The sequence below is a fragment of the Nicotiana tomentosiformis genome, chromosome 1 (genome assembly GCF_000390325.3).
Source record: "Nicotiana tomentosiformis chromosome 1, ASM39032v3, whole genome shotgun sequence".
NCBI classification, from domain to species: domain Eukaryota; kingdom Viridiplantae; phylum Streptophyta; class Magnoliopsida; order Solanales; family Solanaceae; genus Nicotiana; species Nicotiana tomentosiformis.
The window spans coordinates 36,497,380-36,511,175 of record NC_090812.1 but is presented as its reverse complement, the minus strand read 5'-3'; the positions used below and the strand labels follow the sequence as shown (position 1 = coordinate 36,511,175).

The 13,796-nt window shown below is 37.8% G+C and overlaps 1 protein-coding gene across 1 annotated transcript in view; it reads right to left on the bottom strand.

The window, feature by feature from the left end:
• LOC104099351 (uncharacterized) overlaps nt 1–13,294 on the bottom strand; it is a 30,561-nt gene extending 17,267 nt beyond the window's left edge. The window contains exons 1-7 of the mRNA XM_070181293.1: nt 12,969–13,294; nt 12,554–12,784; nt 8,591–8,902; nt 7,857–7,964; nt 5,520–5,709; nt 4,582–4,844; nt 3,515–3,644 (exon numbers count right to left, since the gene is read on the bottom strand). Of these exons, the coding sequence (XP_070037394.1) occupies nt 3,515–3,644; nt 4,582–4,844; nt 5,520–5,709; nt 7,857–7,964; nt 8,591–8,902; nt 12,554–12,784; nt 12,969–13,118 (1,384 nt within the window). The 5' untranslated portion in view covers nt 13,119–13,294. The remainder of the gene's footprint in view (nt 1–3,514; nt 3,645–4,581; nt 4,845–5,519; nt 5,710–7,856; nt 7,965–8,590; nt 8,903–12,553; nt 12,785–12,968) is intronic.
• Nucleotides 13,295–13,796: the final 502 nt, after the last annotated feature.

The following is a 13,796-nucleotide window of genomic DNA, read 5'->3' as shown; positions in this document are numbered from 1 at the left end:
CTGCATCCCCTTGCTTTAATTGTCAATCAAGGACCTCGTTTGCTATTAGTGAAGCGTCTGTAATCTGCCTTCCTTGTATGAATGCATTATGTTGATTTGAGACCAATTTTCCCATTACTTTCTTCAACCTTTCAGCTAGGACTTTGGCTATGATCTTGTACACATTGCCAATTAGACTAATTGGTCTGTAGTCCCTTAGCTCCATTGCCTTTTTCTTTTTAGGAATGAGCGCAATGAAAGATGCATTACATGACCTAACCATCCAACAATGCTGGTGATAGTAACTCATGGCTGCAAGTATGTCATGTTTAATGAACTCCCATGAGTGTTAGTAGAAAGCCATTGTGTACCCGTCGGGTCCTGGTGCTTTGTCGGGAGCACTAAAGCTAATTGCTGCAAGAACCTCCTCTTCATTGAAAGATGCCTCCAACCTCTCCTTTTCTTCTTTTGTAATGGTTGCAATTTCTTCAAAATTAGCAGATGGCCTCCAACTTTCCCGCTCAAGTGTACAAATTTTCATAAAAATCCAGTGTCTCCAGCTTTATCTGCTCCCTATCTTCTATGATCTCATCCCCGATCATGAGTTTGTCTATGCAATTGCTTTTTCTATGAGAGTTGGCAATCTTCTGGAAGTATTTGGTGTTTTTGTCTCCTTCCTTTAGCCAAAGACACCTTGATTTTTGCCTCAATGAGATTTCTTCTGCTTTGGCTAATTGCTGCAATTCTAACCTTATACTGACCGTTTGATTCGCCTCAGATAAAATCAATTGTCTGTCTTCTGCAGCCTGTTCTAGCGCCATTAGCTTCTCTAGTGCCCTGTTTTTCCTGGTTTCCACCTTCCCAAACTCTTCCCTGTTCCAAGTAATGATATCCTTCTTTAGGCTTTTTAGCTATTGCACAAGGATAAAATCAGCCCTACCAGTGAATGTGTAATTCTGCCACCAGCTCTTTGGTTTGCCTAGAAATGCTTCTGATTGAAGCCACATGTTTTCGAACTTAAAGAAGGAAGGGGTTGCATCCCAGTCACCACTCTCCAAAATAATTGGTCTATGATCTGAAATCACCTTAGGCAAGGCAATCTGTCTCACAACATTAAAAGAGTCATTCCACTCACTGGAGATAAGGAATCTGTCAATTCTCGATGCCTGCAAACAATTATCTCCCTTAGACCAGGTATATTGAGCCCATTGTAAGGGTAAATCAATAACATCTAGGTCCTGAATAATTTCAGAGAACAACTTCATTGCCTTTGATCTGCTGGTACAGTTCAGCATCTCACTCTCAAACCTAACAACGTTGAAGTCACCTCCCACTACCTAGTGATCTTCCCAAAGTCCCCTTATTCCAGCAATCTCACTCCACATTACTTCTCTCTCTGGATTGTTGTGTGGTCCATAGATTCCTGTGAAGCACCATCTGAATACTTCTGTGTTGCTTTCTAACATACAAGAGATGGAATAAGACCCCCGGTGTGCATCTAATTTGACCCACTTTCTTTTGTCCCAAATCACCACAATCCCTCCCCTGGTACCACTAGCTTTTAACTCCACCCAATCAGCTCATCTATTCCCCCATAATTGTTGAATCATTCTAGTAGAGCAATCTTCTACCTTAGTCTCCTGCAAACACAAAATATCCACCCTCCACTTCTAAATGAGAGATTTAATGGTACTTCTTTTCCAATCCTCATTCAACCCCCGCACATTCCAACTCAAGATATTTAGCTTCATCCAGAACATGAATGGTATTGCCTACCCCTTAACCTGCTGCCCTCTTATGTCATAATTAATCCCACATGCTAATCTTTTCCTTTCCCCCTCCTTTATTCCTCTTCTCCTTCCCTGCCTTTTGTTTTGATTCTTGTTGTTAGATTTGGACTTGTCTTCGTTGCTCCATCCTTAGAATTATGTTCAGAAGATCATGCTCGAACCCTGTCGCATTGACCCCAAATGCCTTGCACGCCTTGACCATAGTGATTTTGGTCCATTTTGAAGTCTCGATTAGAGATGGAGTATCAATAAGTTGTGCGCTGGGACCTCCCTCATACCATGTCAGTGGGAGGGCTTCACATATTGCTTGAGAAGAAAAATCTGTGTCTAAGCTAGTTGATGGGACCATATCTAGTATCGGCGAATGTATGCGAAGTGGCCTGTGGACTCTCTTCTGGGATCCCTTCATCATCTGCGTCTGAAGGGGAGTTATCTGGACTCTGGTTTACCAAAGCCATGCGGCAAGATTGTGTCGTGTTCTGTTCCTTCGAGGATGAGGGTTCAGCTGCCTGTTCTTTTAATTTTGAAGTATTTGGGTCGGGCTTAAGCCCAGTTACCCTCCACACTGCTTTCTCATTAAAAAGCTTTGACTCCTTTGACTTCCTTAATGTGGTCTTCTTACTAATTGGGCCTTTTTGTAATATTCTTGATCTGCTCCTCGGCCCGAGTTTTGTGATTGATTTGCAAGCCCTTTACCCTTTTTATCATAGACTAATATAGTTGGTGGCCCTTTACCTACTGGTTTCCCAGATGAACCAGCATTCAAATATAAGCTTTCAATCCGTCCTTCTACATGTGAGACAATTCCTGATACGAGGTTCCTGCCAACCTGTCCTTCTACATGTGAGACTGTGTCCGATACAGGGTTCGAGGTGCCCACTCCTGCCATCTTCTCCCTTGCTTCATCGGAAAAGGATTTTTCGGCAGGTCTGGTTTTTGTGTGAGCATCTTCTGGTAACGAGATTTCAAAGCCCAGTCCTTCGTAATCAGCTCCAGGTTTCTTGGTAATTCTTCTCTTCGATTAACCACACAGATACGTGCCCAAAAAAAGTGAACTCTATGTTTAGTGTCATCGTCAATATCGACGAAGCCACCACACTTGTCTCCGATGAGTGTTCTCAGGACTCTTTTGGGACGTACAGGACAGACAATCAAAGCCTAAAGTGTGCACAGAACGAACATCACCTATCAAGGTGCTTTCAAAGTACGTCACCTATCCAGGTGTTAGTCTCATGAAAACTTTAGCCCTCCATGGTTGCCTTAGGGTGTTTAGAGGCACTTCATCCCATTTTGAAGTCTCGAAATGAGTCAAATCTTTACCTTTTAAAGCATTGCCCGAAACAAAAAATGATAATAAATGGAATACATGTTTTATGTACATTATGTTGATTTGATGGTCTTTCCAAATTTTAACCTAGTTTGCAAACATCCAACGCAAACCTCTTAACATTACTAGACGCCTTTCGGGTGGCCATCTAATCATATTTGCCCATGCCAAAATACTTGACCTGGTTTTGTTCCTAATACGTCCTAAATTTGAATGTCAAAACTATTGGAGATTTTGGATTTCCCTATTCTGGGAAAATCTCAAATTTAAGTGGATTAAGAAGGAAACTAGGTCAAGTAATTTTGGCATAAAAAGGCCAGTATCTTTCTACCTGGGTATCATATACAATTTAGAAATATACGAGCCAAATTTATTATCACTGCACCAAAATACAATATAAAAGAGTCAGAAAAGTTACATGGAATTTCAGTGATCCCACTACTATTGTCAGCATATTCCAGTTCCTCATCACTATCTTGCTTTATAGGTTGCTGAAGCAAAGATACCTTGGAGTAAGCAGGTACAAGGAAATTCCTGCCAACCACAACCTGAAGACAAAAGCATAGATGCTATGATTGATTGGTTTCAAAGTATAAAAAAGCGAAAGGCTGGAATCATCAAACAGACAAAATTGTTGGTGCAGCCTAAAGCAAGGAGAAATAGGTATGTGACTGTGCAACATTGGTTTGCAACAGTTTTAAGTACAACCAATAACCATTACAAGGAGGCAAAGGCAAATTATGAGAAAAATAATAGAAAGAACATATTATTGTAAGCAGAAACAAGTTAAAAGTAACCGAGTGATTAAGAAACATTCATGTTTAAATCAAGAATTTCAATTTGACATATGATCTCTGCCTCGATACAGTTTTTTTTTTTTTTTTGATAAGTAATTAAAGATATTATAAAACCTCAATACTGATTTTTGCACGGTCTAAACCCTTTAAGTTAGAAGTGCTTCTTCCATGTTCAAGTGGAACCCTTTACGCCACAACTCAGTTATATCAGTTTAGCATAAGATAGAAGCCTGATCTTCGGACTCAAAGTTCTGCTTTCAGTTTACTATACATCCCTTTGAAGATGAGGAGTTTCCAAAGCATTGAGGAAGGTTGGGAACTCCTCATACGATTTACCATAGCTTCATTCAAACTGACCAATTTATTGGCAAATAAATGCTTAAAGAAGCAGAACTTTTTTTATGACGTAAAATGTTGTATTAAAGGCATTTAAAGAAGCCGAACTAGCCTAGATCTTAGTCAAACGCAAGAAACATATAAAAGGTAAACTGCATGTTCGGTAAGATGCGCCAAGAAAGCTTAACATGAATAATTGGGTATCAGCCTCCTGAGAGATGAATGCCTTGAGGCAAAGTATACGATGCATGAGTTGCTTAATTGAAATTCATCAAAACCAGGTGTCACTAGTACATCCAGAAAAAGAAAAAAAAAACGTCTTTTCTTGTTTCGCTAATGGCACTTCAAATACCTTAAAAGACAAGACTGTTCCAGGCTCTAAAGCTGCTCCAGACTTCATTGTCACACCATCACAAACTATTGAGTGCTTCAATTTGCAGCCATCTTCAATCGTGACGTTATGCCATATATAGCAACCTTCAATTGCGACATTTGACCCAATTGAGCAACCTTCCCCAACAACTGAGTTTGAAATCTCTGTGTTGTTCCCAATACTGGTTCTAGTCCCAATTACAGTAAAGGGACCGATTTTCGCTGAGCGGGATTGCTTAATTTCTGCGAAATGACAGGTAAACAACAATGTCAATAGAGTCCAAAAAATCAAGATCTACATCTGTCACATTTTTCACATAAAGGTCCATGCAGGATGATATGAGCGTAAAATATCACATATGAACAAATATCAATAAAGAGTGGACACAGCTAAAATACATAGTTTCCTTTATCTTTTTCGATAATATCTAGTAACGCACATATTCTAGCTTGCTCTATTATACAGCATATGTTCTAGACTTCTAGCAGCAAAACCCTACAACTCACAAGGACATCAGATGCTATACAAAAACTACTACACCTCAATCTGAAACTAAATGGGGTCAGCTACACAAATCCTCAATGACAAGCACGTCAGATATTAAAGCAGCAAAAGCTAAATCCTGCAAAGAGCAAAACCTGTTAGATCACCGTATTTTTTGAAGCCATTACGTGTCCTTTAAACTTCCATCCATCAGTCTTTCTTGTTCAGTAGCTAAGTTAGCCACAGCTTTGAAATTGACATTCAATAAATTCTTTCTGATAAAAGGTAAATAATTTTATTAATGTGGGAAAGAAACTCATGTATACAATCCATCTACCAAAAAAGTAGAGAATACCAAATATTGATATTCAATATTTCCAAAATCTCCATCATAAGTTAATAGCAACATGTTCTAGTATGGAGTCAGTCCTTACCAGGTGCTCGATACATGCCCTGCCTTTCCAATTTAGTAGCAGAATTTCCAAAAAACTGGACATCAGGCACCAAGGGATATGTCCATCGCTGAATTATGTCCTTGCTAATGGTGTCATAACTTCTATAGTTATCAATTCTTGCCGCATAACTTGAATGAATTTCATGGGTGTAGATTTTATAACCCATAATCTGAAAGAAAAAGTAAGTTGAGATTTGAGAACAAAGAGATGGATGTACAGAGCAAGAAGAAATGCTCACCTGCACAAACGTGGCGACAGATTTCAATTGATATATTGATACCTAAAGAAGCTGACCATGAAAGATGGATAGTGCCATGTTTCAATTGAAGGAAAACGTATACTACAGAATTTCTCTTTTCTGCCTTTTAATTAAATGACATAGCACATATTAGGTATCTTTTGCCCAATACAAAGAAATCAGACACATTTAGACCTTATAAAAAGAAGGGAGAAATTTAGGTGGAAGAGAAGGAAAAATTGAGCATTCATGAATATCCAATTTGTAACATACTTCAGAGTTCACAAGCCAAAAGACAATCAAATCATGTTTCCAAGTCCAACATAAGATACGCTAAAACGAAAATGTGTTTTGTCAATTGTTATTTGTGAGAGAGTGGCAGAGACATTCTACAAGTGAAGGATATATACTTTTTTTACGAAGGAAATAATTAATTAGGACAACTCTTGTATAAAAGCAGTGTACTAAAAGGCGAACAACCTACACAGGAATATGATCCTCTACAAATGACACACAATCTTCCATACAAACAGGAACTTCTATGGGTGCACCAAAAGCTAACTAAGAAAAATAGGCCATTCCATGAATGTATAAAATCATTTTCTATCCCCTTAAAAGATTTCACGTTTCTCCTTCCACAAGACCCACATTATGGCTAAGGGGACAATTTTCCATGCTCTGCATTTACTTTTCCTTCTAAAGGTCAAGCTATGTAACATTTCCTTCACCGAACCAGGCACCATTGACTACATCCTAAACCAGTAATACAACCCAGCTAGACGAACCACTTGGCAATGCAATAATACGTGATCGTCATCTTTGCTTGAACATCTACGCATAAAGCACCAACTAACGTATATAATCCTCCTTCTCCTCAAATTCTCAACTATCAGATCGCCCTCCCATTGTTCTAACCAGGTGAAGAAATACACCTCCTAGGCACTCTAGGCATCCAAACTGAAACATAAGGGAAGCCTGACGCCTACCTCACCAAAATATTTTGGTAGTATGATTTTTACTAAGAATGCACCATCATTTCTCGCCTCCACTTCCACAAGCCCAAGCTAGTGAATGTAGTGTTTTGTTTGTATAGTATTTTCACCAAACTCTAAACTTGTAAATCCCTACTAAATCTCAGGACCTAGTAAATTTCTCCCTCTTATGCGCTTTGAATCTATTGCATGGTCATCTCTCTCTAGCTCGAGATCTATATAAATGAAGAAAATATACTCAAAGTCTGTCTTAAGCTAAAACTTTCAGGAGCTCAACTATATTAGATGCATTTGACTATGTTTCCACTTCTTTAATTCGTAAATTGCAAGAGGTACACCGACATTTTTTTTAAATGAGTAAGCTATTGCGAGTAGTATCGAAAGCTTAAACTATTTGAAGCACATTCATTTATTAGTTAAGTCTCCAACACGCCTCCTCACATAAGGACCGGATTCGTTTCAATTGTTCCATACACATGAAAGGTGTCGGTAATACTCGAACACAACACCTCTGCGTAACTCTCATACTATGTGAAAGAACATAAGAATCCAACTAAACTTTAACAATTATGGAATAAGCTAAAGGCCTTTGTATACCTTCTTATGTATTATTCTACACCCGATGTGGGTCATTATAGATTTCTAACCCCCTTCCTCACGCACGTAGAACACAATTTTAGGATTTAAACATGAACAAAAGTGTTCATGAGCTTATGGGCAAGAGAACGGGTTCATCAAAATTGGATACAATACAATGTTGGATTATATATACCACTTGATTTAATGGTTAAATCGTTATGTAATGAACATATTTATTTATTTACTTAGGTCCAACAAAGTGCAAAAATTATGACATATAACTAATTCATCTGTTACACATAGCAAAAATTTACAAATGAAGATATTGACGCCCTGCATAGACCATTCACAACCAGTTGTAAGATTATAGGATCAAACTGCACTTGGAACATTTTTTCCAATGCACACTTGGAATTGTTTTTTGGTTTTAACTTACTCTTTTTTTCCTTGGGACTAGCACAACATTGCTCAAAAGTAGTAGTATAAAATACAAAGGAAAATGCATACATCATCGACGAGCAACCCCTTGACAAAATCACGCCGCAAATGTTGATAGTCAAAATTATCAGTGAAAAGACTTAAAACTTCTGGGGAGCAGATGTCAATGTAGCAATCCTGCAACCAACGCACCAATCATTAATCACAAGAATAAATAGAAAGAAATGACAATACCTAGAAGCCTTCTCCAAAACAAGATAATGGAAGGAAATAGCATCATATGTGAGGAGTAAGCAATGAAATCCAAAACTACAAAATAGATAGCAATTAACTACAAGAAACTAGGATTTTCTTACTAGTTCATCTGTTAATGAAGGTATTTACTAGGAAAGAAGCAACCATACATTGAAAAACATAGCAAATAACAAATAACATTAGAATAGTGAAAAAAGGAAAGTTAACAAAACTCACCAGATGCGATACCTAAGCTATGTTAAACTCCACCCATTGTTATTGAGCAAAAAAAGTATATGAACCACAAATATTTTGAGTATTGCAAAATATTTGCATTGAATTCGAAATAAACATTTGGTTTTAACAGATATAATATGTAAATAACATAGTCATCAAATTCAAGGAAAGAAACGGAAAAGGCAACCACTGGTACAGCTCATCCAAGGACTTCATTCTTTCTCATAGTAATTAAAACCAGATCATGCAACACACCTTTACAAGAACATTGCTGAAACTAGCGGCAGTACTAGTAACACTAGCAACAATACAACAAGAGTAACTAAACAAACCTGCTTGTCATTCTGAAGGGAAATAGATGTATCAGTAAGCAATGCCTTATCAAGAGACAAATATCCTTTTAAATTATCTCCCCTGTCTTCATAATACAGCAGCTGCTTAGTCTCTGGATCAATTACCATGAACAGCTCTTCAGTTCCAAGACGAGATTGGCGAGTTATAGGTGAAGGCTTTGATTGTTTAATCACCATGGTCATTACAGCATTGCTATCCTTTCTTCGTCTCTCCTTATGTTCCTTAAGTGCCTGTGAGAGTGACATGTTGCTCACAGTATCTCCACTGACGAGGATAAAATCGCCGCGTATCTTCAAAATCCCAAAAGTTAAGTTAGCAAATCACATTGACAAAAGATTACTCCAAATTCAACAATATTTAAGTCACAAATTTAAGCAAACAGAGAACAGCGAATGCAAAGAGGACAGCACAACATCTTCCTATCCTCATCTCCGAGAACAAACATGAATTGCACACAATGCTCAATGCCTGGTTTGATTCTTTTCTCTTATCTATAATGGTGGTTTTATGACCAACTTGTGCATACCTCAGTTATTAATCTAAGTTACTCGGACTCGGCAATTTGGGCACCGTACCCGTGTCGACACGACACTGACATGGGTAAGGGTGTGGGATCTGTGTCGGATCCGGTCAGACGAGATCGGGTGTGTTGACCAAAATTTTAAGGAAAATTTCCGTAAGTAAAGGAAGTGGTACAAATCTCTTTATATTTTTTATTGTACTATCCCATGAAAAGTGGCTTTCTTGTCAAAAAAGTAGGGTACATAGTGAACTTTCTTGTCAAAAAAGTGGGGTAGTGAACTTTATTGTCTAAAAAGTGGGGTATAGAGACCTTTCTTGACAGCAAAATACATCCTTCCTATCTTTTCTCTACCTACTTTCCCTCCAACAGATCAAGAAAATGGACAAAGAAGCCATTCTCTCTCTCTGCTTCATCTCGACTTTCTGTGACCAAAGCCAAAAAAATCAATTTTTCTTCTTCATCCAATTTATAGCTATATTTCTAGATTTTTAATTTGTTTTTCACCGAATCCCCGCACCCGTACCCGTACCTAGATCCATATCCTCGAATCCTAAAATTTAGATCATGAAGGATCCGACTTTTGGATCCGTACCCGTGTCGGATACCCGTACCCGAGTCCGAGTAACTTAGAGTTATTTTACCAAGCACCTACTACCTACTACCTACTACCTCCCACCAGCATAAGTACCGGGTAACTATATCCACCAAAGCTAATATGGATAGGAAGAAATCACCTTAAAGATTTCCGCCGGAAAATAGAAAACATCTTCTGATTTAGGAGGAACTGGATGGGAAGGCGGAAAAGCCTCGCGAAGAGGATGACTGAAGAAGAATTAGTGAGGTCTGGTCGGAGAAAGGCTCACCCGTCGCCGAAAAATAGTAAAAGTCGTCGGAATTTGGATATTCTTGGACAGGAAGGCTCGGAACAGCCTTGCGATGAGGATATCTGAAGAAGAAAAAGTGAGATTTGGCCGGGATATGCCTCACGCACCGGCGCGTGGCTGAGAAGTCGCCGGAGCTGGGCGACGGGTAGAGTTTAAAGAGAATATGATCATTGCCTCGTGACCATCTTTAAATCACTTGTGCCACAAAAGACAAAAGAATCAAAAATGAATCTTTGATCTACAATTTGCACATCTATTAAGTTACCAGTTTCAAAAAAAAAAAAAAAAAAATTTGCACATCTATTGTTCCTTGCTCCAAATGGTTTGTGTATCAAGCGAAAAGCTACTCATTTTGTCCCAAAAGAATGGCAATATAACTATTTGGGGAGTACAATAAAATTCTTACTACAAAATTCTCAAACATTTATAAATACCTTTAACATGAAATCTGATGTATAGAATTTTAAAGATTATTAATCGATGTCTGTATTCAATACTGAAATTTAGAGAGCGTTGACCCGGCGTACTCCGGACCTGGCCACTTTTAAGTTTGGACGGAGAAAGTAATGTAATAATTGCATTTCAAACATAGGTTTGAACATGAGAGCAATTCGCTTTTGGTAACCGAAAATCACGTGTGAGTTAGCTGACTCAAACCGGTTGGCCCATAGGTTTGAACATCGGGGGAGTATCGCCACGCTTCTTTATCCTACTCCCACTTAAATACCAGGTTTCAGTCAGCGATAGAGTTTAAACTCATGATGTGCGCCCAATCCACACATCTTGCAGACCGTCCTTACCACTGAACCAGAACCTTGAGCCCCATACATGTGAGGAATTTGTGAAATTGTAGTGAGAGTAAAATCTCTAGGTGAAATAGAGCAAGCTAGCTGACCAGTTGTTAAAGGAACTTAAACACATGTATCCTTTTTTAGAAGAACACATAACTGAGATGTTACAATATTTTAGCAAGGATAATATGGATCATAAACTACTAGAAGAGCATATTACTTGTGCTTGTTTAGTGAGCATAGTGTCGAGTGTCCAATACCTTGGATGAAAGCTTATTGATCATCCAGAATTTGAGTATTCTCCCCTATGCTCTCAATCATTCTTTTCTAATCTTTCAAAAACCAGGTTCTGATTTCCACCAAAACTTGTTGGCGCAAGTTTTATCCTAGTTGTTAACCAAGAACCACAGAGTAACTAAGGAAACCACTTATTTTTGTTGTACTACTTCCACAGGTAACTTTTCCCACATAAATACTTTACTTTTAACACCAGAGATGTAAATGTGACTTTAATGTTTCCCAATCTTTCACCCTATTTTTTTTTAGTAAGGTAATGTAAATATCATTACTAATGTACCAAGAAGGTACTGCAAACATACAAAACTACCGCACAGCTGAAGTTGTTAAAATTTCAAAACTTCTATAAAATCCATGTACTGATCTAAATCTTTCACCCTATTAGAATAGAGTAACTGTCTAACATTAAAAATATTACCCACCCGCCGCAAGGGCTTTGGTTTAGCGGTAAGACCGCAGTACATGATTGTCAGTTACGCGCATGTTAAGAGTTCAAACCTTGCCGTAGACAAAAGCTTGGTATTTAAGTGGTGAAAGGTAGAAGGGGGAGTCTATTATCCACCGAGTTTCAAACCATGTGGCACTCGCTCTCAAGGATTTCTCGGTTATAAAAAAGAAAAAAAAATTCCACCCATATACTAGCAGCTTTTATACTTTTCAAAGTAGGAATCTCTTGACCCTAACAACAGAAACATCTCAAAAAAAGGTTAGGCTTTCTTTCACGCTCCTGCCCCATGTGAACCATCACAAGATTCTTTCAAATTATCCTTGTTCATGTCACCTGTCAAGAGAATTTTGGTATGGCATCTCTGCTAATATGAAATCCTATTTATTCTGACTAATAAAATGCCTAGTTCTGTTTCTATGTTGTTAATGTGTGCTCAAGTCATCTAAAGATACATACTTAAATACCACTGTTTCCCAAGATGACGTACACTATCAAGGCAGAAAACATGACTGAAGCTCAGATTGTTTAGAAATAAAATTGATAAAAAGCTCAGACTCAAATTAACAAGTTAAAGACTACCTTATTTGATCACATCGCATCAGTGCAATGAGGTTAACTAGTAGTAGTATTTTCCACACTTCTGAAACATAAAAACAATAGTAGTAACAATTTATCCAACCCTAAGGCATTTATACAGTAACTAAGTAATGACCAATAGGATACCAATTGTGTGATAAAGTCTAAGGCGTTAGGATTAAACTTTTCTTTTAGAATTTCCCTTATTTTCCTGTGCCTTTTTTTGGAACAAAATCCCTTATTTCATTGTGATCCTAAAACGATCTAGAAAGAACATGGACTGGATAAGAAAATAACTTGAGAACCATAAGATAACATGTACTGCTTTCTGTTCAAGAAGTTCGATAAACTGTTAAATCAATTAACAAAGTTTTTAATTTGAGGGGAGGATGGCAACTGGATACGCAAATGTCATTACATACCACATGTTGCTCATAGATGGAGCGCAAAGCATCTCCAGCACTAATAGCATTGTGTGATTCAATCGTTGTGACTGAAAAGTTTGGTTGGCCAAACCAATTGGAGTTATCCAAATAATCAACCACTTGCTTAGAATGAGCAGAACAGAAAACAAAAACTTCTTCCACACCAGCAGATTCAAGCCATGCCAAGGTATAATCTATCATAGGGGCATTGACTAATGGCAACAACACCTGCAATTCGAAAACCATTGAACTATAGTAAACACCAGTAACAATAAAATAAAGATACCACAAGTTTCTGGAACCCATAAAATTTTTAGAACCAGCTATTAATCACGAGTATTTGTCTTTAAATCCGATGTATATGAAAAAAAACGACAAAGGAAAAGAGGGAAAGCGTAGTAAGGCTTATTACTTTGGGGCGTTCAAGAGTGATGGGTCGGAACTTAGTGGTGAAACTATCGGCCAAAACAATAGCCTGCAACGGGGTACGAGCCAATTCCTCTTCAGCATCATCTGCTCCCACCATTCCTCCTCCTTTGCTTCCACCTTTCTTTGCCACCATTGCTACGTGTGTGTGTGAGTATGGGTCTACAAGGGGGTTTGAGAATATTTTTCGCTTGTGAAACCCTCGCCTTTCAGTTCTAAAACAGTAAAACCTCTCTTCAGTTGCGTAGAAGTTTGAGCTGATTTGGGTTCGATGCTCAACATCAATGTCGGGTTAACCGGGCGTAGGCTATTTGGAACCGGGCTATCAATATGTTACTAGGAGTACTCTTAAATTTTTTATTGCAGATGGCGTTTTTTTTTTTTTTTTGCTAATACAGATGGCGTTGATTAGACACGGACTTTTTTGAAAAAAAATACTGTAGTATAACTACTTTTGACATGAAATCTATGTATAAGAGCATATTCCTAGTTTTTCAAAATAATTTATTTTCTTAAATTTTATTTACCAAAGCACCGCTAAATACAATAAAATCACCATATTGATCTTAAAAATAAAAAGACTAATAAAGAAAATCATGTATTGATTACATATTTTCTTTCTAAACTTGAACTTGCACTTTTTTAAGATATAAAAATAAAATCCAAATGAATATTAGACTTGAAACTAATGGCTTTGGCCAAACTTCTTTTTGACTAAAAGTATTTTTTTCTAAAGTTAAGGTGTTTTGCCAAACTTTTAGAAGTAACAAAAGTGCTTTTGAGCAGAAGCATGAGTAATTTTTGAGAAGAAGAA